The sequence below is a fragment of the Acipenser ruthenus genome, chromosome 3, assembly GCF_902713425.1.
Source record: "Acipenser ruthenus chromosome 3, fAciRut3.2 maternal haplotype, whole genome shotgun sequence".
Lineage (NCBI taxonomy): Eukaryota > Metazoa > Chordata > Actinopteri > Acipenseriformes > Acipenseridae > Acipenser > Acipenser ruthenus.
The window spans coordinates 100494669-100522304 of record NC_081191.1 but is presented as its reverse complement, the minus strand read 5'-3'; the positions used below and the strand labels follow the sequence as shown (position 1 = coordinate 100522304).

Below are 27636 nucleotides of genomic sequence, written 5' to 3'. Positions count from 1 at the left end.
TACAATCACTTTAAACACACTTGTAGTACCAGAAAAAATGAAATATGAAAATACATGGAGGTAATTTAGTGGTACGCATATTTCCATAAATATTTAACTTGCAAAACTTTTCTTACTTTAAATATAACATTCTTAAGCAGTGTTAGAAAACACACATTTTTATTAGTACAATGTTATTTTTACCTAACAGTTAAAACATTTTTGCCTTACACCACTGGACTCCAAATGAAAATTCAAGATATTCAAATTAGATGATAGAATCTACTTTGAACAATGTAGTATTGTATAGTTCACTTGCAAAGCAAAGACACAAGAAAACGTTTGCTTCTAATTTGTTATCCAAATGGACAGGCTTGTCATTTCCATGCTAGAAACAGAAATCAGAAAGATAGATCTGTGTGGAGATCTGAACAGCTTTTAAAGCATTTCAAACTACAACATGGTATCTGGTGCAGTGACTAAGAACCAATGTCACAGTTACAAGCTGACTGACATCTCTGTCACTGCAGTCAGCCTTCGTACAAAGTGTCTGTACATGTGAGCATCTTCAAAAGCGGACAGGCGTGATCTTCAAATCTGGTACTTTATTTTTGCATTCTCGTTGATGAGACATATGTGCTGAAAAACAAAACACACAATGTTTGGAACTAGCCATGATGTATATACGATTTAGACAAAAGCTCACTAATGTGTTACTAATATTAACCATATGAAAACATTGAGAGGCTGATTTAAGAAATGAAAGCATTATCCCAGTAATCAGAACAAAAAGTCAGGGACATTACAATGATAATAATTTCTCGAATAATAACTCCTGTATGATATTTTTACAGGTTAATACTACTATTTGCACATTAGCAACGATTCTGTTTCAGTAATAATCAAAAATAAAAAAAATCAAGTAAAAGACCATGCACTTGGCTTTTTAAAAATGTTTTGTTGACTTACATTGAGATCTCTGAAATACTCATTGTAGTCCAAAGCGTATCCCACAACATAGCGGTTTGGAATTTCAAATCCAACATCTGAGGGACACAAAGAATTATAAAGAAACGTACATGCATGAGTCTTGTGTAGCGGTCTGATTAACTTAGTAAAGCTAAACAAAAACACAGCAGGATACCACCAAAAATGTGGCGTGGCTGTCATTTCCCAAGGCACAAAATTCCTAACATACTGTAATGAATAAAAAATAAAATACATGAAACCCAAGAAAAAGCCTGCTTTCTCATGCAAATGAAAGAGGCATCCACAGACCTCAGCCTGGAGCTGTGAAGAGTGCAAGCGCTTAGCAAACGAGGTGAATAAATAGAATCCTTAATAAGGCCATGTGGTTTATTTTCCATACACCGCAGATCATTTCTGTGTGTCCTATTCAGCTTCATAACCCAGGAGCCGCAGGTAAAACAACGCAGAACAGAAGGACACCACACTGGGGTTTCCCAGCTGGCATTGAGCAAATTATCCTTTATACTTTAATCCAGTTAAAAAAAAAGCTAATATATTTTAAGATTTATTTTTAAGCAATACATACAATCTGGTTTGTATCCTCCACCATTAGTTACTCTCTTCACCAGCAAGCTGAAAAAAATAAGATGGATGACACTGTTGTGGATTTTTAAAAAAGATTCTCTGGTATACTGTATTTTTCACTTTAACTACATTGCACATCTACAGGACCTGTCGACTTTACACTCACCCTGCAACCTTCACCATTTTTGGTTTGAATTTCTCAACATGATTTAGAAGGACTTTCATTGTCTTGCCAGTGTCAACGATAGCCTGTAGGGTAAACACAAAGCTGCTGTGAGTTACCTTTATTAGAACAGGCTTAGACAGTACAATACTGTCCCATTTAAAATCAGAAAAATGCATGCTACTGAAACCACCTCATATTATATAAAATGTGGGTTCATTTTATTCAATATTTAGAAATGCTGTTTTTACGACCCGTGTCTATAGACTGAAACACTGCTGACATGACACAGATAATGAAAAAAGTCAAATGACCTAACCTCTCCCAAAGCAACGTCCAGATAAACAGACTGTCAGGTTAACAAACATTTCATTGTGTGCAAGGCCTCTGCCCAAACATTTGTCTGCTTTTAACCTTCTAGTTTTGCTTTTTAGGGAGTCGTAATTTGTTGTCCCATTGATATAACACAAATGGAGGGCTGGTAGGTACACAGCATACAATAAGAGAGGAGTAAAACTAAACTTTCAGTAGAGCCTCTCCAAATACAAAAAAACAGAATAAAAGAAAGCCTGTTGGGAGACCAATATCAGGCTTGTCCTGGGAATATCTGTATTATACTAACACAATGAAACCCATGGCTGGGGAGTCAATCACTTCACAGTTTAGGAGCTGAATAGCAATATACTGCTTTTAAGTAGTTGAGTCTGCTGTCTTCTGTATAATAGGGGATTTTAGATGATATTGTGATAAAAAGGCAGAGTGCCAAATGCATAAATGTAATGTAATCGAATTTGCAAGCCTACAACAGGCAGGCAGGGTAAGCAGGTACAGTAGCTGGAAAGTACTGTGGGGTCTCGTGGATTAGCAGCTCTGGACAAGAAGGTGAATAGGTCAATTTTATCCACTGAGATACAAGCAGCCACTGGGAATATATATATATATGCAATAAGGCCCTTCAGGATGTCCATATACGTCAAATATACAGACGCGTTGTGCTGCACGAGACGAAGTTGAGTGCCTCCAACCCCTGAGAAGTCTGTATATTCAACGCATACGGACACCCTGAAGGGCCTTACTGCATTTATAATCCAGGTCAAACAGTGGATTGAAAAAAAAAAAAAGCGTAAGTAATTTTTAGGGCAAAAAAAAACGTTTTTTTTTAATTAAATAGCCTTACGCCAATAAAGGGACCACAAAAGTAGTCCCATGTATAACTTTGAATTACACACTGAGTTAAGATGAGTAAATTGATTTAATTGAAACATGCAAAAGTAAGTAAATATTGAATTGTACCTTGCCATTGAAAAAATTCACCAGGACGCAGAATTGAGAAGGTACTGAATTCATTTTTTTTTTCTGTGAGTGCAAAACATTCTCTAAAATTGTTACTACATAAAGAAATAATATCTTACAACTTACCTCGACAATCAGCACATTCTTCAATATAGGTAAAATAAAAAGAGAATATAATTTTAGTTTTAGTTTGGCATACATACAAAACATAGCAGCATTTAGATTTCATTTAACTCACAAAAGTCAATGTGGTGTACAATCTTTTTTAGTCATTAGTATACAGAGGTTCCAAACCCATTCCAGTGCCAGTTCCAGCCTCAATAAATATGGATTGCTAGCAGCTGTCTGCACATAGCCTATTTATAACATGTTTTTTTTTCAGATTCTTCTTACAATACAGCGGACACATATTCAGTATCTACAGTAACAGGTACAAATTGCAGGCCTTCCCAGCTAACAATCTACAAAACATTTACAAAAATCTGTGTCTTATATTTCTGAGGCCAAGATTTGCTAACATTGTAGGAAAAAGTAAGCTATGGGTATGACTCATTTACAAGTGAATTGTTGGCCTGAAACATGGTTAAGTTATGAAGCATACAGCAGAATACCTAAAGGGATAAATTATATTTGCAACATGTTATTACAACTCATTTATTTTAAGCTACTGGAAGTTCCATACTGACTACTTTCGACTTGTTCAGATGTGTTGTCAATTTAAGCTTTAGCAAACCATTTAGTGATCCCACCCACACACCTGGGAGTTGAACTCTCTAGTAAAGCAACAACCATTAGTAAAATTAACTAGAATATACTTTATACCACCCACACAAAAAGTTGCAGAAATGATGCATGCTTTTCAATCAGATCGTCCTTTTCTTTTGTCAAACAGAACTGCCAGTCGGGAGAATTTGACTACATTGTGTCAGCCAGCCAATCAAATTACAGTTTACATTACTGGTGCATGCATACATTGCAGACAAACCTCCTGATATCCCCAGATGAAGATGCTCTCAATAACTTAAATATTGTCTTAACCAAGTTTTATTACAACATAATAAATGGCTCAGCGGCTCATGTGCATGGAGGACTGATATACTTGCACTTTATCCCTGTCTCCAGGAAGTCTGTGCTGTTGTTAACTTTACCCTCTGCATTAAACATTCCTGTCTGACAACTGACCTTGTTATTCATTAAAAGCCCTCACTCTGGACCAGGAACTGATTAACTACTATGTAAATTATTTGATCCAATACTGTACAAACCCAAGTTATGACCTGAAGCTTTTATATACAGGTTTTATATAAATCAGAAAAAAGGTTAAAGTTCACAACATTAAAATGTTATAATAACCCTATTTTATTTGTCTCTTATTACTGAAATTATTTTGTTATTTTTTGGTACAATGTATTTGTCTTTCATGTCATTACCAAAACCTTCAGTGTCTGCAGTTTTCTTGGCTCAGAGTATATCTGGACAGACCCACCAAACCTAACCAAAATTACTGCAATGCCCAATCTTGACCTAGCACTAAACCCACTACCGATCACTTCAAAGATTTAGGATGAGTCAGAACTGATGTTTGAATCAGAGCTCTGTGATAATCTGCAGGGGGGAGTCAAGCCTAACTTTTATAGCTTCAGATACTATTAATATTTCACTCCAGAGGATCCAAGCATGTTCCGGACTCTGATTAAGTTAGTCTTCCATGCGCTAGTCACAAGGTTCTCTGCACGTCTTCAGAAAACACTTGAATTGTACAGGAAAACAAAGCTGTCAGAAACATCTCTTTATACTACAGAACTGGTTCTACAGTATGGGGTCATGGCTTCCACCTGTCCCTTAATGCCATTTCACTAGCACTTCATCAGGGCAGAACACAAACAGCACTGTTGATTAACAATGGCTCCCGATTAAAGTGCTGTAAAGAGAGAGCACTGTATCTCAATTGGAAGTAAAATAATTATTATTTCTTGAGAACAACTACTTCATATTTAAAAATGCAGCTGTTACTTTCTGTATTTGATTCAATTAAGGCAGTCCACTGTACTGCTTGTTTTCCTTTGCTTTTGTCATCTCATACTATTAGATCAGCTAATCAAAGACCACTGAACCCTTCACCAACCTTTGGCCACCCAGCCAGTTATATGCTTGGCTGCTCATCTCTTTTGTTCTTCACCTCCTGACACATTCTCATGACTGCTTCTGTTACTGAACTAAACTGCACTCTGAAGACTGACTTGTCTGGATCTGCATATCTTTTCACAATCTGCTACAGTTTGGCAGTGTTTCTAATTCGTCACTGTAGAGCACTTCATAGCGTTGGGTTTCAAGGGACTTCAATGCATGCTTGCAAATTATAATAAACAGCCAGGCATGAGTGCGTTTCTTTATATCACAGCATTTTTTTTTTTTAATAGTTATTCTGCCATGATACATGGGAAGTTATGCTGAGTTCTTTGCACAGTTATCTGCACCTGTACCTTTAAAAGTGCAAACCTCAACTTGTAGCACAGCCTTTGGAAATGCCTTTACCAATACCTGGAAGAAGTGCTCTGAAAGGACATAATCTGATGGGCGATTCCAAAAGCTTTTCATTCACATTTGTTTTATGTGTATCTTAAGGTTTCTTTTAATATCTGACCATAACAGTGCTGCAGTTTGCATTAACAACAGCTATGAAAATATAACCTGCGTTTCTTTCCTCTGGAGACTTCTCCAGATGAATGAAAGTACATAACAAGAAGGATTTATGACGTTGTTTTGTTAGCTTCAATTCACTGTAACATTGACATTCGGACAGAGGATTGTTGGGTTAACCACTGTCTTGGGCTGGTTTCACAGACCCTGATTAGCACTAATCCTGGACTGCTGTGCCTTAATTTATTTAAGGTTAGCCAAGAGTAGTAGATAGTGCTACTGTGTGAAACCAGCTGTGTGAAGTTCAAAATTAAACACTAACACAAGTGTACATACCTTGCCTGTCAGAATGGAAAGATCCCCACCTCCTATTATCTGCATATCATCTGTTGAATGATCATTCTATAACAGAAGCAAAAGAAAATACATGCAAATCAATGCTGGTGTCTTCACAGGTTAAATAAACAGTGGAGGGAGTCTTCTTTATGCAGCCCTAATTTAAAAAAGAAAAAAAAAAAAATCACAGAATACCTTGACTCTCTGTAGACCTTTACTTTGTTTACAGCTTTACACAGGAAAGCTGTATTTTAGAAAGCTAACATCAAAACAAGCAAAACCTATGCATGCTTTTCCTTGAAAGTTATTTATTCATATTTGTACATAGCAATCTGTCTACTCAAATGTCACCACAGATAAGCCCTGTCAGTAGCAACATCATGTATCATATATCGAAGAACCTTTGGAGGACATTGATCAATTAGCCCATAATGGACATGCAGTTCAAGGTCTGTTATAACAGAAATGTTCTAAGTAAAGTCTGTTTAGAAAATAGCAATACAAAGCAACTGCCACCAAAAGCAAAGCCTAAAAAGTCTAGAGAACCCTAACAAATCTGTTAATATCTTAAACAGTCTTATAGTGGAATTTGTTAAAAACATTTGCCAGTCGTTGCATATTAACTCATTCAGCCCCAAGCTAAAGCTTATTACCACTTGCTGTGGTAATGACTTTACATTTCAGAGCCAAAAGTCATCTCTGCTTATCTGTTCACCCAAAGCATAACACACTGAAAACAGGGTTACTCAGCATTTCAGAGGCTTCAGCTATTTACAACCACAAAAAAGAGTGTACAGCTGACCTGCAGACAACAATAGCCAAAAGAGACAGGTATAGTCTGTGTCACAGGGAGATAACAGTACGAGTTGTCTTTGTTTAATAACGCATTAAAAGCAACACGACTCCATTTATACATTAATTCTTTATTTTATGATTGTCAGTTTATTGAATGTGTAAGTTCATGTTTACAGTTCCATTAACTTTGCTCATGGTTTAAAAATACGTATGGATGTATTTTTTTAAGTCAATCTGTACAATACATATGTTTTTTTCTGTTTTCTCCTTTTTCAGCTGTTCATGACATAAAATCCTGCCTTCTGATTTCCAGTAACTGTTGAATGATGTCTGGAAATAAATAAAACAAACGTTCTTTTTTTGGCACATAGCACTACCAAACAAACTGAAGTGCAACGGCAAACTGCTGTCAGACCACCATGGAGCCTGTGACAGGTTGAATACCACCACTTCAATATTAAGTATAATACTCACTGAAAATGGTTCTCTTATCTTAAGAATGCTATAGTTGCTTTCTACTACACCCTTAAACTCAAGAAAGATCCCAGAAAGTGGGGCTATGTTAAGTCTGGTTAGCACTTGGCTGGAGGGCTGGAGGGCATGGGGGAGGGTGGGGTTTGTGCCACATTAGTGATTGTCGCTCAGTAGGTGTCACTCCGTCCTCTGAACCAGATCTCAGCCAATGCCCCATCATGGACTTAGGGGGCGCTGTGCTGCAGGAGTGCACAGCCGACCTGCAGACAAGAATAGACAAGTGACAGACATAGTTTGTGTCACAGACGGTTCTGGCACGTCCCTTTTGTGCTATAAGTCATTAGATCCTTTTGCATGGAAGGCCTGGGTTGCAAGGGTATGCGGTTCTTTGATGGACCTAGATTCAGTTAATATGTGTTTGCCCACTGATGATGGGAATGAGAATGTAGAGATGGGAGCCCAGCTAACAAGTTTTGAGTTTTTGCAGGTATTATTCTTTTAAAAGACTGTCACCGCTACTGGAAGCAGGACAATCTTTGGGATACAAATTGAGCATTTGTGAAACTGCAACAAATATTGTAATGAGTGTAAGAACATAAGAAAGTTTACAAAGGAGAGGAGGCCATTCGGTCCATCTTGCTCATTTGGTTGTTAGTAGCTTATTGATCCCAGAATCTCATCAAGCAGCTTCTTGAAGGATCCAAGGGTGTCAGCTTCAACAACATTACTGGAGAGTTGGTTTTGGTTCCAGACCCTCACAATTCTCTGTGTAAAAAAGTGCCTCCTATTTTCTGTTCTGAATGCCCCTTTATCTAATCTCTATTTGTGACCCCTGGTCCTTGTTTCTTTCTTCAGGTCAAAAAAGTCCCCTGAATGCTTGAATCAGATCACTGCGTAGTCGTCTTTGTTCAAGACTGAATAGATTCAATTCTTTTAGCCTGTATGCATTCGACATGCCTTTTAAACCCGTGAATTCTGGTCACTCTTCTTTGCACTCTTTCTAGAGCAGCAATATCATTTTTGTAACAAGGTGACCAGAACTGAACACAATATTCTAGGTAAGGTCTCACTAATGCATTGTAAAGTTTTAACATTACTTCCCTTCATTTAAATTCAACACTTTTCACAATATAGCCAAGCATCATATTGTCCTTTTTTTTATAGCTTCCCCACATTGTCTAGATGAAGACATTTCTGAGTCAACATAAACTCCTAGGTCTTTTTCATAGATTCCTTCTTCAATTTCAGTATCTCTCATATTATATTTATAATGCACATTTTTATTGCCTGCGTGCAGTACCTTACACTTTTCTCTATTAAATGTCATTTGCCATGTGTCTGCCCAGTTTGGAATGCTGTCGAGATCATTTTGAATGACCTTTGCCACTCCTCCTATTTTTGTGCCGTCTGCAAATTTAACAAGTGTGCTTACTATACCAGAATCTAAATCATTAATGTAGATTAGGACTAGCAGAGGACCTAATACTGATCCCCGTGGTACACCACTGGTTACCTCGCTCCATTTTGAGGTTTCTCCTCTAATCAGTACTTTCTGTTTTCTACATGTTAACCACTCCCTAATCCATGTGCATGCATTTCCTTGAATCCCTACTGCGTTCAGTTTGAGAATTAATATTTTATGCAGGACTTTGTCAAAAGCTTTCTGGAAATCTAAATAAACCATGTCGTATGCTTTGCAATTATCCATTGTCGATGTTGCATCCTCAAAAAAATCAAGCAGGTTAGTTAGACATGATCTCCCTTTCCTAAAACCATGATGACTGTCTCCCAGGATACTGTTACCATATAGGTAATTTTCCATTTTGGATCTTATTATAGTTTCCATAAGTTTACATATAATAGAAGTCAGGTTAATTGGTCTGTACTTACCTGATTCGGTTTTGTCTCCCTTTTTGTGGATCGGTATTATGTTTGAAATTTTTCTGTCTGTCGGTACAACCCCTGTGTCAAGAGACTGTTGCATAATCTTGGTTAGCGGTTTGTAAATAACTTCTTTCATTTCACTGAGTACTATTGGGAGGATCTCATCCGGCCCAGGGGATTTGTTTATTTTAAGAGCTCCTAGTCCCTTTAACACTTCTGCCTCTGTTATGCTAAAGTTATTTAAAACTGGATAGGAACAGGTCGACATGAGGGGCATGTTGTCCGTATCCTCCTTTGTAAAAAACTGTGAAAAGTAATAATTTAATATATTTGCTATTTTTTTTTCTTCGTCTATGATTTTGCCATTTGTATCTCTTAGACATTTAAAGAAGAACATGTATAATTTACAGTGGTTTCTGGGATACAGTCACCCAGCAAAGTGTCCCCCCCCCCCCCCCCCAACAACAGCTGGGTTAAACTAACCCGGTTTCATTACGGCAATCTGGACGCTCTAACATTGTTGGGCTAGGGTTCAGGTAAATCTGGTTTGAACTCGGTTGTCGATTTTTTTTGTTCTAACGTAGACGACGGCCTCAGTGACTGCTGCTTTTTAAACTTGAGCTCTTTGACAACATCATTCTGACTGCTTTCATCCCTTTAAGATTTCAACAATAATGTACAGTTTGTCCCTAAGTGAAATTGATGATTCTTTACCGCTGGCTATGATAATACTACATAAATTATAGTAATAGAGAGCAAGGTCAAGTTCAAATAGCAAGAAGTAGGCCTACGAGTACACAATATGCACAGCACAGACCACTGCGTGCCATCGCGTTGCGTGCGTAATAACAGGAAGTATGCACTATCAGCGTACATACCAAAATAATTTTAAAAGGATTTAATACGATTTTATTCGGTTCATATCAGTGTGTACGTTATATCGGTGCTCGGCCAATTGTGTGCCGCCCCCTGGGAACTCCCGTCCATGGTCTGCAGTGGAATAGCCTGGACTCGAACCAGCGATGTACAGGCTATAGGGCGCATCCTTCACTCCACGCAGAGCACCTTTACCGGATGCGCCACTCGGAAGCCCCTAGGCTATTATATTTAACATGTTCATTATAGCCTAAATTTAATTGAAAATAACTGGACTGGCCGCTGTATGCTTAGTGGTTTTATTCAAAGGCTTATGATAAACCCCTACAGTCTTTGTCCAATATTTTGTTAACACACATTTGTATATGAAGTTAAACTGGCCCATTGACAACACACTGAAAAGGTAACATAATATGGTGCTAAGAGGGACATATACAGCTCTGGAAAAAATTAAGAGATCACTGCAAAATTATCAGTTTCTCTGGTTTTACTATTTATAGGTATGTGTTTGGGTAAAATGAACATTTTTGTTTTATTCTATAAACTACTGACAACATTTCTCCCAAATTCCAAATAAAAATATTGTCATTTAGAGCATTTATTTGCAGAAAATGACAACTGGTCAAAATAACAAAAAAGATGCAGTGTTGTCAGACCTCGAATAATGCAAAGAAAATAAGTTCATATTCATTTTTAAACAACACAATACTAATGTTTTAACTTAGGAAGAGTTCAGAAATCAATATTTGGTGGAATAACCCTGATTTTCAATCATAGCTTTCATGCGTCTTGGCATGCTCTCCACCAGTCTTTCACATTGATGTTGGGTGACTTTATGCCACTCCTGGCGCAAAAATTCAAGCAGCTCGGCTTTGTTTGATGGCTTGTGACCATCCACCTTCCTCTTGATCACATTCCAGAGGTTTTCAATGGGGTTCAGGTCTGGAGATTGGGCTGGCCATGACAGGGTCTTGATCTGGTGGTCCTCCATCCACACCTTGATTGACCTGGCTGTGTGGCATGGAGCATTGTCCTGCTGGAAAAACCAATCCTCAGAGTTGGGGAACATTGTCAGAGCAGAAGGAAGCAAGTTTTCTTCCAGGACAACCTTGTACTTTGCTTGATTCATGCGTTCTTCACTTGATGCAATGGCCAAATCAAACCAAAAGCAAAAAGGGCTCAGTTAGAGAAACAAAAAGATCAATTTTAAAAGCAGGGTAAACTGAAAAAAACAGTGCTTTTCTACACTTCAGACTATCACAAGGATTTACCAGCCAGTGGGTCACAGACTGCTTCCAAGTGGGTCGCAAAGCCCAGTTTCCCAAAATAATGAATATTACTGTTCAAGCATTTTTCCCTGTCTCAACATCAACATAATGTTTTTTTTTTTTTCATTGGAATAGAAGAACTGTGTGAGAATTGCTACCGATGGTGCTGCCGGTGAGAGGGGCAGAAAGTCAGGGGTTGTTCAGCTTGCAAGTTGCAAAAGATTCTACTTGGCACCATTGTTTTCTCCACAAAGAGGCCTTAGCATAAAAAAATGAAGCCCCAAACTGCACGCTGTATTACTTTTTTTTTTTTTTCATTTCTTCATGGCTTTGTTTTTACTGGGTGGGTCACAGCTTCAGTAGAAAAATACAAAAGTGGATCTCCGAAAAGAAAAAGCCAAGACTCACTGCTCTGGGGCACATTCCATGCAGTCTTAGGCAGTGTGTACAGGACTATTACACTTCTAAAGCAAGAAATACACTGTTAAAGATGATACAGATACTGTTTGTGATTTTCATAGACCATAAGGTCTGGGTACTGTACTCTGGGCAAGGCAACGACTTGCGTCGCACAATACTTTAGTACACCGGAAGAATAGGGGAACATTTGTAATAAAGGTTACTAGCACCTGTCACTATCCCATAACAACACACACCCTGTAACGCTATACAGTATTGCTTCATTTGGTAACTGATACAGTACAACTACTTAATATACATTTTTTGTTTTTTAAATGTTCTATTTTATTCCAAATCGGAATATAGAATGTACTATTTGTTCTTTTTTCATATGTTTACACATGATGTAGGACATCCTCTTGTGGTTATAGAGGGTCCTCTCGCTCATTCTGCTTGTAACACAACCTGTGTGAGGCAGTGTAAAGTGTATTCGAGTGGGTTTGATCACAGAGGGGTCGTCCTAGCACACACACAACCATATTATAAATCACGACTTCTAACAAAACTAAATCTCAACACTTAAACATGACATGCTTTATTATCATTTTAAACACAAACGATCGTTGGTCTGGAATGTTATTGAATATAAATGTTTTGCAAGATGAATCTCTTTGAAATAAGAAGTGTTCTGAACAGCTGTTGTTTTCAATGGAACATAACTTATAATAACCTGAACAACTCTTTGACAAAAGAATAAACATGCAATTCTTAAATGTAACAACATCTTGAATCAATGGCTAAAACTAACAGGACTCACATTTCAACATTTGCTTGGTGATCCAATTAAACTTCCACTAATACTTGTTATATTTGATACTGCCATATGTTATACCACATGCTCAGTCCATTTTCAATTACAGGCAAAAAGAAATAATAATAATAAAAAAATCTACTTGCAGGTGCATTTACTATTTGCTATTTATGCTGTAAATAATAAATTAATATATATATTTTTTTTATAAAACTTTAATGACTTGTTCTTATTTAAACTTTCTATTTGAATTTCAAGTTAGTAAGCATTTATTTACATTTGATAAATTGATGAAAATTAGGGGGTTTGATCTAAATGATCTAAACAGTTAAGTTAAATACAGATGTAAGTAATGCTACCATTTAACCCTATATTAAAGAACATTGGCAGCAGGATTTTTTTAATAGTCTGGCACAATTTACATTATGGTAGTGAAACCAGACAGAAGAGATTATTTTATTTTTCCTTTGGCCCTTTTAAGTATAACAGCCCCCAGGTGTGTAATGTGACTATCCGGATATGTATGGTATATTTATAATTTGTTTTAACCTGTTTTGTGTTTCCCAAAAAATACACTTGACCAATTTTAAAATAAACAAACAAGAGTTTATAACAAAACACCTACAAGCCTACAACAATTACAAATGCTTATCTGTACCAAACAATACATAAGAAATAGCCTTCACCTCTTATAAAGAGGCTTGAGCCTACCAGCGCTGCTGAGCTGCAACCCTGCAGCCCTCTGCTGATAATAACTGGGTATTACTGCAGTCTCAGGTCAATAAAGAGGTCTAAGTTGAGGCCATTTTAAAAATCTGCCACTCCTGAGATCGTTAAAGTAAAAAATAAAGAGACCTAAACATAAACGCCATCAAAACATACAACTATTCTGTTATATAAAATAAAGAGCCCTAAACATGAACTCCACCAAAACATATAATGATTCTGTTATATAAAATAAAGAGCCCTAAACATGAACTCCACCAAAACATATAACGATTCTGTTATATAAAATAAAGAGCCCTAAACATGAACTCCACCAAAACATATAATGATTCTGTTATATAAAATAAAGAGCCCTAAACATGAACTCCACCAAAACATATAACGATTCTGTTTTATATTATTTTCCTGGTGCTCTTTTAAAATATTCAGGAAACTGGGCACCCTTGTGGCTCACCAGGTAAAGGCATGACCGCATGGTGTGCGAGGCGAGTCATACAGTTAGGGGAGCGCAGTTTCACATCTTGGCTGTGTAAAGTTGCTATTGTCTGCTGGGGATTTTCACAGGGAGCATCACTGGCTCTGCTCTGTTCCCGTGGGTTTGAGAGGCTTAAATTGTTAGGGACCAAGTGACTCCATCACGCTACAGCAGCCTTACTGACCAGGCCCCCAGTGAGCTCAAGCAGACTGCAGGGCTGTCCTTTGACCTCCAGGTGCTGGTAGCTCACAGGCATCTGCTTTTGAGCGCCTGGGTGTAAAGAGGGGTTTACAGTGGTCAGAGGATTCAAACTGACCTCCAGGTCCTCTGAGCTGTGTGGGGAGTTGCTGCAGCGAGGGAACATAATAGGCCATTCTAAACTGGGGAGAAAAACAAGGGGCAAAATGATTGGGCACTCCAAATTAAATCTAGTTCTAGTTTCTTTAACAACTATCAAGAAAACTTGTATGCATGCCAAACTTAAAAAAAACAAATGACTCATTAGTGAAATAAGTAAATAGGGTCCTCAAAATAGGGCACAGTGACAGTATAACAATCCAGGACTACTGAAGCAGACAGTGATGAACTTTGACAACGAGTGGCTGACTGGGCCTTACTCAACACAGCATTTACAGGGGAGTCACAACAATGAATAACTTTCTATTTATAGCGACTGCTCCTGTATATGAATCCCCCAGCACAGCAATCAAGCGGGATCAATCACTACGACAGCTGTGGCATGAGTTATGTGCTCAATCATTTTTTACATGGGTGCTCACCAATGTGAAGCCACTAACAATAAACATGTTTCAGGGTTCATAAAACAAAAGGTATACAAACAATATACATAGCTATACAACAGAACTCAATACTCCAGGGTTAGCTTACTTCTGTATAGGGGCTGGGAAAGAATACTCCAGCATTGCTTTTTTATGTATAGGGCATTTCTTTTGTCCAACCCCTGTATTTATTTAAAGATGTTTGCACAGGATTGATCTGCTAGGATGCATAATATTTTTGCCTAATATGTTCCACCCTCATTCATTGGGACAGGGAAGCAACGTATCCTATAAATTAGATTCGACAGGTCCAGCAGTCCAGTATGTTGATCTATAGTGGAGTTGAGCAAAGCATTCCATACTTTAACATCTTATGTAAAAAGACTTTCAACAGTGCAATGTCCTCCTTGATTTCTAGGAGTCTACCTTTCAAGTACTGACTAAAGCTGTCCCTTGTGTAAGAAATGTATGGCGATAAATATGGAAGGATGGGCAATAAAAATAAAAATAAAAAAATCACTTGTTATCCTAGCAATAGCAGAAACTCCATTCTTCATTACCTGTGAAGACCTGGGTTTGAATCCAGAACAGGTCACCTGCAGTGGTCTTCAGTCCACATCATAAAACCTCTGTAGAGTTCAGGAATACCACTCAAATTCAAAGAGAGACAGCACTGAATGACAAGGGGTGGTCAGGTCAAGACTGCAGTGCCCAAGCAGAGCTGTGAGGGGAAGCCAAGTTCCATCTGCACTGAGCAACACTGGATCTCCGCATTTCTAAGGGAGGGATTTTTCATTGCCTTGTGAAAGATTATTTTTCCAAGTTGTTATGCAATCCGTTATTAAGAAGTCCAGCTGATGCAAATGAGTTGAGCATTCTGTACAATATGAAGCACATAACGTGAGAGAGAGTTTGCTACTCAAAACAAGGATGTGCTGCGATGCTCCATGACACTAAACATGCATTCCCTTAGAGCCTTTTCAAAGAAGACAGGACCAATGTGACAGAGACTTGAATTTGACATGCAAGATAGACAATGGGTACTGAAAACAAATGCTGGCTTTATCCAATAAAAACAGCAGCAGGTGTGTACTGTCTGTGGCACAGGCTACTATATTTCCCCATTCAGACAAGTTCATCTTAACAGTAGCTGGCTGGCACCGCACTGTGAACAGCTGGCCCATACTTATTTGAATTATTGAAATATAATGCTATCCTCTAAAATCTCACACTACAATAATCTGTTTTCATTCTAATATACTGTACACATTTGTTTCAATAAATGTAATCTTATTCTCAAGCATATAAAGCAACCAAAGGTTTTAACTAAAGCTCTGCTTTAAAGTCGAACAAATAAATCTGTGAGACAAGAATCCCTTACATGTGTAATAGCCCCCAAGCGTGCAATGTGACAAGCCGGATAGGTACGCTATATTTATAGTTTGTTTTAACCTGTTTTGTGTTTCCTAATGAATTCAAATGTATATTGTCACAACTAATGCTGTTTGCTAACAGGAAACCTCAAACCTGAAAATGAGAAACAACTGCAAAAAGGTTTTCAATAAATAAAAAAATAACATTAATAAAACATTAAATAAACAGAAATGACAGCTTCATGGGTCTGTATGAAAATCAGAATGTGTGGCTTGCACTGTATTTCCTTCCTGAAAGGACAAGTACACTGCTGTGTATAGGAAACAAATTATTTGCCTATTGTTTAAAAAACCCTTGAGCTAAATGCCTAGCAAATATAGAAAAAGGCAATGGGAAGGGAGGGGAGGGGGTCGTCAGTAACCAACATCATTTTAAATCTCTTTTGAGTTGACTAGCCGACTCCAAAAGTGCCAGTCAGCCTCAGAAACTGGTATTAGACTACACGCACACTTCAGTTACATAGCAGCAACAGCGCTGTAATGTTTTCGTGTGTTTAAAGAGCATACTAGTAGCAAATTAGCAATGTCAATATTTGAATTGTATTCAGCTGTTTGAATTGAAGCAGAAAGTTTCAATTCAAACAGCTGAAACCTGTTAGTGGCTTGAAAACCGGTCCTGTATTCTGATGGAAGCAGCGTGAGAAACCAGGAACTGCACAATCATTTGTGTTAAACTGTAGCTTTGCAAAAAAATAATATGGTAATAATATGGTAATTAGAAAATATAACTTCTTAACAAGACTTTATAAATTAAGCAAGAAGGAAGGAATGTCCAGATGAGATTGGATCCCAGGAGTCCAGAGAGAGCTGCAATAACAAGTTCACATCATTGACACCAATGACATAGCTACAGAGGTGGGGCTTTGCAAAGGCAAGGTATCTATCTATCTATCTATCTATATATATATATATATATATATAAAATCACACACTTACGTACTTTTCTTATTACCATATATTAATGTACCTGATCAACACAGCACCATGCTATATTACAACCTCTGCCAATTTGCTCCAGAAATCACAGTACACAGACATTTTTTTTTAAGTCAGAATTATTTAAAAGGAACAGTAACTGGTACAGGAGGAAGTATGTTCCTATTTTACAGAGACTAAGTTTGTGTAATAAAACTTTAATCTTACAATGTTTTTTGCATTTATAAAAAGTTACTTACTGTCAATGTTTTTTTTTTTTTTTTTTAAGTCCCTGAATAATGAGATTAGCCCTTGCTCCTGTGCATTTGTATTTTGAACCTGCTCAGTTTAACCTGATGTGTTGCGACCTCTTACAAAACTACAGCTTTCCATGAGATCAAAGTGGAGAGACCGCTTGTCAAAGACAATGAAAAGGTTAAAGTAAAAACCTAAATCCCTGATTTTAAAATCTAAAGCACATCTCCCCATGCACATCTCCTCATGCACATCTCCCTATGCACATATGAAATATTTCATTTCTCTACAACCTTTGTGTGTGAATTTCTGAAGTGGGGTGATTTTAGAGATGATCGCCTAGTATGCAACTTTTTTTTTTTTTTTTTTTTTTTTATCTGGTGTAATTTTTTGATCAGTTACACCACAAGCAGATCCATACATTCATGTCAAACTCCATCTCAAGGGGGTGAGGGATGTCACAAGCCAGAATCTCTGATACAGTGCATGAGTAAACATAAGAAACACAACTGCAACCACAACTTCTGTAACAGCATTCCTCAAGAAACAGCAAATGAAACTTGACATGAAGAGAGTCGATTGGTGGCCACAGGGGATGCAATTTTGTACTTACACAATAGCTCTTTAGCCTGATGAAATCCACTCTCATGGGAATGGATCTGCTGGAGTTCCGGCTCAGGACTTTAATGTACTCCACGAGGTCCACGCAGAACGTGTACCCTCCCTTCAGCACACACAGGACCACGATATGGTGATCCCCAATGTCATCCATGATGTTCCTGGCCAGCCGTTCAGTCCTTTGAAGAAGAAAACCAGAACAACAATATAACAGTACATTCAGAACAGAAAATATTTAGAACAAGAAATGGAGGTTTCTGTGACCAAAAACAAAGCATCCCGGTAGTTTGCAAACAAGAAGTAATATGGAAATGTGCAAATAGTTTTGATCTATTTTATTTATGTAATTTTCTTATTCATTTCCTGTTTTCTTTAGATTGTTTTATTCTTCCTATTTATTGATATTATTATTACTACTACAGTGCTACCACGTTAAACATTGGGTTTTATTGTTGTTTTACATTACTGTATTTAAACGCATTTAAGTTGAAACTGGGACATACAGTACTTGTAAAGCTCCCGTGCTTGCACTGTATTTTTTTTTTCTAAAAGTAAAAACAAACTGTCTGTTAATGTTACAAAACAAGTACAAAACAATACAAGTGTGTATAAACTTCCTTGGATTCTGTGTTATTTATTTACAGTTTACAACATTTATTATAAAAAATATACAATTTAAATAAGAGTGGTGTAAACTTTAAACAGGTGGAATAGCAGTTTCTATTATACTGTATATATTGTAATGACCCAGGATTTATACTGTTACACGACTGGTCTACAGACCCTGTGTGTGTGTGTGTGTGTGTGTGTGTGTAAGCTGGGAAGTGGTAAGCTTGCATCAGCCGGGATTGATTGATGTCTGGGTAGGCGGGGACATGAAAGCCCACATCAATACAGACAGAGCTGACAGCTGAGTCAGGCAAGCTGCTGTGTGAATGTGCAAGACTGTTTGTTGTTTTTGGTGTGGCCCAGGCTGACAGGGGCCAGGCATAATCGTCCCAATAAACCGTGGATTCGAGTACCTGCAAATTGTGTGTGTCTCCTTCCTTCATTTTCCACAGTACGCTACAATATTAATATGGCCTTTGTAAATATGGCATTTTCGGGAACAAAAATGCCAATATTCATTATAAGGCGAAACACAAATAACGCAGCCTCCTAATTACGGACCCCGACAACCACGTTATAATGGGGTAGCACTGTATATGTCTCTCCCGCCTAGACTACTGCAACTCCCTCCTGGCTGGCCTCCCTGCGTCCGCCACCCGTCCGCTCCAGCTCATCCAGAACTCTGCTGCCCGCCTGGTGTTCTCTCTGCCTCGCTTCGCCCACGCTACTCCACTACTCCGCTCGCTCCACTGGCTCCCGATCACCGCTCGCATCCAGTTCAAGACTCTTGTACTAGCCTACAGATGCCTTGACCAGTCTGCACCCAGCTACCTCCAGACCCTCATCTCTCCCTACACCCCCACTCGACCTCTCCGCTCCGCCTGCACTAGAAGACTAGCTCTACCACCGCTACGCTCCCCTGCCTCCAAAGCCCGCTCCTTCTCCACCCTTGCTCCGCAGTGGTGGAATGACCTTCCTACAGATGTCAGGACTGCCCAGTCCCTGACCACATTCCGGCGCCTCCTTAAGACCCACCTCTTCAAAGAGCACCTATAGAACTCCTCTGTTTGTATCCTGGGACACTATCACCCTTCATGTAAATGTGCTTTATTTTGCTCTTATCAGCCCCCTATTTTACTGCATTTAATCCTGTACTTCAGAATACTGTAATCTGCCAAGTTTTTAACCTGTAGTACTTTGTATTTAATCACATCCTGATGTAACTATCACTATTACCTGCTGTATTATTGAATTGTGGTTTGTCAAACTTGTACTTTGCTTGAACAAAAGTTATTGTATTTCTTGCTCTTATTGTATTACTTGTATTGTAACGCTTGAAATGTTTTTGCTTACGATTGTAAGTTGCCCTGGATAAGGGCGTCTGCTAAGAAATAAATAATAATAATAAAAATAATATATCATTTTTACTATCCTTGCTATTGCATTCTTCTTTCTGTTTTAACCTACATGTAAAGCACTTTGATCCTGTGTTACAGAAATAAAATGAACTGAAATTGAAAAAGAAGTGTGTCATTGATAAGTTAAAAACAATGTGGCAAGTGAAAAGGTTCATTTCTGATGGACACCACTTATAATGGAAATGTATTGAAAGAATCACAGAATGCAATAAAGCAATGCAGCAGTAAAAGGGTTATTTATTAATGGACAACTGGTAATTGAACTTCCGTAAAAAAAGAAATTAATGACTACATCTTTATTCTTTATATAGCCTAGAGTGCAAGGTCACAGGGTTTTATATCACCCTGAAAATATGATTTTACTACCTGAATACTTTCATTGTGGTGGAGAAGCCTTTACAAAACACCTGCCGCTGGTATCAGGGACGTTAGGAAAAAATCTAAAGCACTCTGCTTCCATGACAAACTGCTGCTTTTTGATAAGTTAAATAAACTGTATAATTCTTATCAATGTTCTGAGATGGGAATCAAACTTGGAAATTTAAATTCAGGGGGGTGGACAGCCCCCAGATTGGCTGGGGTCATCCCCGGGGAGGCTGTGTGCAGCTCAAAAAGTGTCTGCGCCACAGCTTGAGGCGACTGCACCACTATGCTACACAGAGGGGCGCTTTGTTGACATCGAGGAGGAGAGCGTTCACTCCGCAAGATTAACTACTACAGAACCCTTCAACTACAAGACGGTGCCTGTGAAGGTTCTGCTCAGCCAGGACCGTCACAATGACCCGGAGTCGCTGGGAGGCCGGGACTTCGGGAGCAACAGCAGAAGGTTAGTTTAGGGGATGTTGATCCCTACCAGTATAGAGAGAGTTTTGCAGTGTAGTAGGTTGCTGGAGCTTTTAATGAAGCTAGCGCTGGCCTTGTGTGGCAAACTGTTTTTTAGCTTTGTTTTCTTTCTTAAATGTGGCACTAGGGCTACCATTGCTGGTACCCTAGTGTCAGCACTTGTGTGTTAATTAAAGATGCGCACCTGTGCGGGGTGTCAACACCCACTGCTCTGTGTCTGACTCATATATATATATAATTAAAATATCACAATTCAAATTTTTTTTTTTTGCATTTTGTAATCTGTGCGATTTAATAGATCAAGAAATTTGCCATAGATGGAGCTCAAATACCAATTTTGTCCCCTGCTGTGAATGAGCACCTGTATATACAGGAAAGGTTTTAATGCCGTTAATATTCAAGCCATCTCGTATGCAAAAATGTCTGCTTTTGATATTGTCATTCGATACCCTGGGAGTACAAACAGCAGTTTCATTTGGGCAAACTGTGATATTTGCCGATCACTTTTCCAGTGGAGATATTAGGAGACATATTGGGAGACACTATCAAACCTGTTAGTCAACAGATTGTTTTCATGGCAAAGGCGATTTGCCCATAAATGACAGCATCATGCACAGTCCCTTCTATTTGTGAATTCACCTCCTTGAATCCACGACCATTATAGTGCTTCAGTGCCGGCACAGCCTTTCACACAGGAGTTAATACCCGCTTCCGCCCTCCGCCTGTGTGTGGATTGCCTCGCCCTGTGTGATGCGCCTGCCTGCATTAACCGAGATCACCACATTGGTGTCAGAAGTGGACACTGGTACCCCGGCACACACTCGTCGGACTGTAGCCTGGTGAGCAAATAGGGGACGGACTTGAGACTGGCAGGGGAGAGTGTAGCGTGCACGGGGGGAAGGCAGCAGCAGGGCTGGTAGGTGACAATCACACACAGAGACATAAGCCCGATATACGCTCCTTGCAAAGGAACTGGCTCTTGTACAACGGTATTGGTGCTATGCTTTAGTGCGTGAGGTCCTGGGTTTGCGCCCGCCCTCCGCCTGTGTGTGGATTGCCTCACCCTGTGTGATGCGCCTGCCTGTGTTAACCGAGATCGCTACAGTATATATACAGTTTCAGCAATGTCTAAATCAGATTGGCAGATTTTACCTGAATTGAAGTAAAGTAGATGCTATAGTCAGAGGTGAAAGTCACTTTCATTTCTTACTGGTGTAGTGTTATTTTCAAGTATGTGTTAAAGTGGTACTCTGCAAACTGCGATTGCTTGCACATGCCTAAACAACTTCCACTATGAAAGCTGGGAAGCGGACATTCAAATCTGGTGCGTTATGCTGTTTTCGGTCTTTTACATATTTTTAAATTGAATGTATCATATTTTCCAGTCTTGTGTAGTTTTTAATATAATTGATCATATTTCTCCACCCTTTTCCACTTTCTAACACTACACTGGCTCTTAGTCCAGATAGCGGCTTCTATCAAAGTGAAAAACAATGTCCACAAACTTGAACTTGAAGCTTATCTATAAACTTCAGGTACAATAAAACAGTATTCTAATTCCAACTCCAAAAGAAAGATAGTGATAGACAAGTTGAAAAAGGCATGCAAACGGAATAATCTAGCCAGAAAAAATAAATCGAAATCCTTTTTTTTTTTGTATTTTTTATTATTTGTGCATTTTTCCTGAGGGATACAACGTCTGTTAGGTAAACTGTTCCCCCTCTACTACCACTAGTTGAATGAAAACTGATTTGAGTTTGTTTCAAGGACTCGGACGAGACTCGAAGGCCAGGACTCTGACCCTGATGACTCAGACTCCACACTCGACAATCGGACTTGATTGAGGACTTAACTACAAGTCTGCTAATCGGTCACTGGCGTTTAAAGTGGATTACAGAGTTACCGATTTTTTGAGCGCAGATCGCACAACAGTGATCGCAAGCGACAGCACTTGCAAAGTGCTTTATGAAATGAATGCTGTGACGACCTCTGTGTAGTCGCAACCTCATCGCAATCGCAGGACCTTTATGAAATGGGCCCCTGAATCATTAAAATGTTGTTTCTTCTGCTTGGATTGCGTTAGGATGTAGTATACAACATCAGAAAAATGAATATTTCAGCAAAAATTACAAGAAGCAGATGGCGAAATATAAAAGGGACATTACAACCACTCAATTTGAATGTAAAAAGAAAACTAAAAAGTTGCATTACGTAACTGGGATGGCTAAACAAGGCAGTTATTGAGTGTCAGGGTGCAGATGAAGTCCGGAAACCACTCAACCTTCAGGCTCATGGACATGACATCCTCTGAGGTCCTTCACTGAATGGCTGCCCTGTTCTGCCTTGTTGTATGTGCCTTCCTTGTGATTAACCCTTGAAAACCACACATTTCAAAAGCATTTTAGGCTGAGAACAGTTGTATGACTCTGTGGGAAAACAAAATCATTTAAAATACATAAATCAAAAAATTAATAAATAAAAGCCATTACCTATCCATGATGACTCCATGAGGTATGTATACAGATTTCAAGTCTTCATAATAATGTGCTGGATACGTGAACAGATCCAAACTGTAGCCCGGCCACGAGTCTTTAATCTAAAAAACAAATGAAAAAAAAAAAGAAATTAATATCTAATGTCATGTGTGCTGTGCGGGTATATTATATGGAGTACACCTATATCATTTTGAATTTGTTGATATTCGTATTAACATTATTATTATTTTTTTAAATCTACTAAATAATGGCTAATGCAATTTCTAAACATTAATGGTTAGTTCAGTACAATATTAAAGGTGGCCTGTGCAACTTACTCCTTTTTTATTTCCCTGTAAAGTTGAGGGATCCGTTTTACAAGGTCTTCCAGAACTCATAGGATTGCTACAGAGCACAGATACTGTATTTGTCTTCGTTCTACCTTTCATAAATTAATATTTCAAGGCCGAAGGTTTTTGCAGACATCAAGTTATCTAGTCAGTTATTTTCTTCAATTGTATTTTCTTCTATACAGTAGTATTAAACTGGATGTAGCGCTGCTGCTTATAAGTGTTTGTAAATACAATAGCCCTGCTTTATAATATATATGGGGGGGGGGGGGGTCCCGTTGTGGGAGTGGGTCACGTGGTTATAAGCAACACGATCAGAAGATGTGTTTACAACCTGATAGTATGATAAGGCATGGCTTTAAAATTAAATTATAACAACTAAAAGTTGCTATCATTTTATCTTCACGCATCATTAGTGGGAAATGAAGTGTGGTCTTCTTGCTAGAAGTCAGCTGCTATCAATAAAACCACGTGTAACTCATTAGTTGAGGACAGTCGGGACGCTGTTCCAAGACTTCTACTTTCTTTCAACTCAGAGCAAGATATCTGATGTTTATGCTACCCCAAAACGCAACAAGTTGTCCAGCAGTATAATTTGTGTTTAAAGCGGCTTTGTGTTTCTTAAATATAACCCCTGCCTGCTTTCTCACTGATGCTTTTCTATATAGCTAAAATAAATTAAGTGCATCATGTAAGCTTGCACAATTGTTTTGGTTAATTAAATAAAAAATACTTTACCACAACGCCTCCATCTTTATCCTGGGTTGTGATTGCATTGCTCTGTGCCATGGTTTTGTTTATTCTCGACAGGTTAAATCTGCGTGTATCTTCCTGAGTTAAGGATGTAAAGTCGTGGTGTTAGTGGTAGTTTGAAGAAATGAGTGAGCAGCACATCCACAGGCCTTGCCTCCTCCCACACACGGCCTTACCTCCTCCCACATGATCTGCCGCTGGTCATAATTGAATCAAGACGCAACTTGCAAGACTCCAAATTTGAGAAAAATGGGCGTCACGCGGCAATAACTTGTCGAACAAGTGCGACATGTAAATTGATGAGAACAACTTTTACAATTGAAGTAAGTACATACGCAATCATTTTAAGTGGATTGTTTATACAATCTCTGGCGTGCAAATTCAATAACGGGAATCGTAAAAAATATGACTGGTTACGGGTTTAGTAATGCTGATGATAGTCCTCCCACGCAATGGGTAGTCCTTTTGATTTGGGCTTTTGAGCACTCATGCATCACTTGGTAGATTGTGGATGGTGTCTTCTGGCTCTCCCACCAACTTTCTCTATTTTTGTTCTGACTCGTTTATTGAAGTTAGTGCTTTAGTTACAATATGTACTATTATACACCATTACAACCAATCAGATCGCTCCTTTGCAGTAGGCTATGTCACAATACAATTAACAATTTATTTTTGTAGTGTAAAATGTAAGTTTAAGCTAAAATAAATACATAAATAATAATAACATTCCATCACTACGGCAACCATAGACACAACATCAGAAGAGATAAAGTAAAACGCAAAATGTCTAAATTTATTCGGGTATCTGTGAAAAAAAGCTAAAGAAATAAACAGTAACACGATTTAAGATATTTATTTTATAAAGCAATGGTGTATAATAGGCCTACTAGCGATGGTTTGTTTTTAAGTGCAGTGAACTCGGTAAACATCACAAATTCATAATCGAGTTGAAAGCAGCCCTTGTCGTTTATAAGTTACAACAATTCCGAATGTTTACCTCCTCGTGCACTACACTTAACCTCTAATTTTGCCCTAAATCAACAAAATATAATTCGGTCAAAATCTCTCCCTTGGGTCATAACATTTAAGTTTTCATGCACGACATTACTAGTAAGCAGCATATTTTACAATCCAATGAAGATCACAGGGCTCAAAATGCAATTTGAGGAGGTGGGACATCCTTCAGGAAGCTGAACTTGTAGAGTATAATAGCATGTTAATGAGTTAAGCAACTTGTCTTTTTCGATACAATGTGTTGATAGTTGAGTAGTTTGTAACTTAGCAGTTACAAACTATTCATTTTGAGTTTTTGATAGTTGTTTTATTTATTGTAAATACTGAAAACGAAAGCCATTGATTGAAAGGTACTATACTGTACATACATTTTCTAGTTAGATTTTTACTATGAAATAAAGCAGTAAAATTAGCTGTGTGTGTGTTTTTTATTTATTTTTATTTATTTATTTTTATTTTCTTACGACCTTAACTTCATAGTGTTGCCTTGGTTGGTATAAAAACAAATGATCGCATAAATAACGAGGTCTCATTTCCACTGTGGTTAATGAAGGGTTAATTTCCGCTGTGGTTAATGAACGGTTTTGTCCCGTCTTCATTGGTTCCAGGTCACTCAGAGAATAAATTACAAAATGCTATTACTTACATTTAAAGCATTACATCGCCTGACACCCTGCTATCTTTCTGATCTCATACTTCGTTATGTTCCTAGTCGGGTGCTGAGGCTGACCTACTTAATGTACCGTCTGTTCGAACTGCCACGTATGGATCGTGTTCTTTTAGCCATCTATCCACACTATGGAACTCCCTACCTAGGCACATTAGAAGCATCTACTCTCTTTCCCTTTTTAAAACACATATAACATGTTTTTTGTTTGATCAGGTTTTTAGTTAAAATTCTTATTGTAGTATATTGTTTTTTTTTCTGTTTTTGTTATTTTATTTATTGCAGATTTTGTAGACTAAAGTATTTGTTTTTTAATTGATTGATTTATTGATAAACATTACAGTCAAACTGTATTATTTACTGTACAAATATTGTATGCATAGTATTTGATCATAAATCATATACTTTTTTAATTGCATGAACAATTAATCTATTCCTCAGAAAGTGTATGCATCCTCAGTAATAATAACCACAATTGTAGATAACTCCCAGCGCACTGTTGTTAATGACACAGCTCAATATCTTCATTCATTGTATGGGTTATTAAGCGTATTGATTGAGGTCTTGCACAATCTTCAGACACTGTTTTTCCGTATCAGTGGCTTCCAACCCCACCCACTAGTAGACCTTATTTGTCTTCTGGGGCGTTTCCTTAGGAGTTGCAGTCTCGAGTAAATATGCTATAAAGATAGATAAGGCACCATCAGGAGAATGTAAATTACTGAGGTTATCTGTCCTTAAAAAGTACATCCCAAATACTAATGTATAATGGTTTACTTTATATGGTGTGTTTTTTCCTTTCTGAAAAAAATAGTAAATGTGTGAATTTATAAGAATCTAGAATAAAGTTGTTGTTTTTTTGTTTGTTTTTTTCGTGATTTATGTTGCAGAAATAATTGAAAAGGCTGTTAGACGTCCCTGAGAAAACCACTGAACTCTAAAGAGGACCTAAAACCAAATCTTGATTTACCTGTTACAATCCATGACCTGGTACTGTATTTGTTTTAATACAGTATTAGGAAAACTGTTTTCTTCTTTCCTGAAAAAACAATATCATATTTCAAATACAGTAGGAAAACAAATCGGTAGAACACTTAGCCCATGTAATGTACAAGCTGAACTCCAAGGTGAAGGTACGTCAGTTTCTGATCGCACCATCCGTCGCTTTTTGAGCGAAAGTGGGCTCCATGGAAGAAGACCCAGGAGGGCTCCACTTTTGACAGAAAAACATAAAAAAGCCAGACTGGAATTTGCTAAAATGCATACTGACAAGCCACAATCCTTCTGGGAGAATGTCCTTTGGACAGATGAGTCAAAACTGGAGCTTTTTGGCAAGTCACATCAGCTCTATGTTCACAGACGAAAAAATGAAGCTTTCAAAGAAAAGAACACCATACCTGCAGTGAAACATGGAGGAGGCTCGGTTATGTTTTGGGGCTGCTTTGCTGCGCCTGGCACAGGGTGCCTTGAATCTGTGCAGGGCACAATGAAATCTCAAGACTATCAAGGCATTCTGGAGTGAAACGTACTGCCCAGTGTCAGAAAGCTCTGTCTCAGTCGCAGGTCATGGGTCCTCCAACAGGATAATGACCCAAAACACACAGCTAAAAGCACCCAAGAATGGATAAGAACAAAACATTGGATTATTCTGAAGTGGCCTTCTATGAGTCCTGATCTGAATCCTATCGAACATCTATGGAAAGAGCTGAAACTTGCAGTCTGGAGAAGGCAGCCATCAAACCTGAGACAGCTGGAGCAGTTTGCTCAGGAAGAGTTGGCCAAACTACCTGTTAACAGGTGCAGAAGTCTCATTGAGAGCTACAGAAAATGTTTGA

At 38.2% G+C, this 27636-nt stretch overlaps 1 protein-coding gene across 1 annotated transcript; it reads right to left on the bottom strand.

The window, feature by feature from the left end:
- Positions 1-142: 142 nt before the first annotated feature.
- LOC117435395 (hypoxanthine-guanine phosphoribosyltransferase-like) lies at positions 143-24338 on the bottom strand. The gene is made up of 9 exons (XM_034058509.3): positions 24106-24338; positions 23033-23139; positions 17669-17852; positions 5966-6031; positions 3116-3133; positions 1700-1782; positions 1535-1581; positions 949-1025; positions 143-618 (listed from the first exon to the last, which is right to left on the bottom strand). The coding sequence occupies exons 1-9, from the start codon at positions 24154-24156 to the stop codon at positions 571-573; spliced, it is 681 nt and encodes a 226-aa protein (XP_033914400.3). The 5' UTR covers positions 24157-24338; the 3' UTR covers positions 143-570.
- Between the last annotated feature and the right edge of the window lie 3298 nt (positions 24339-27636).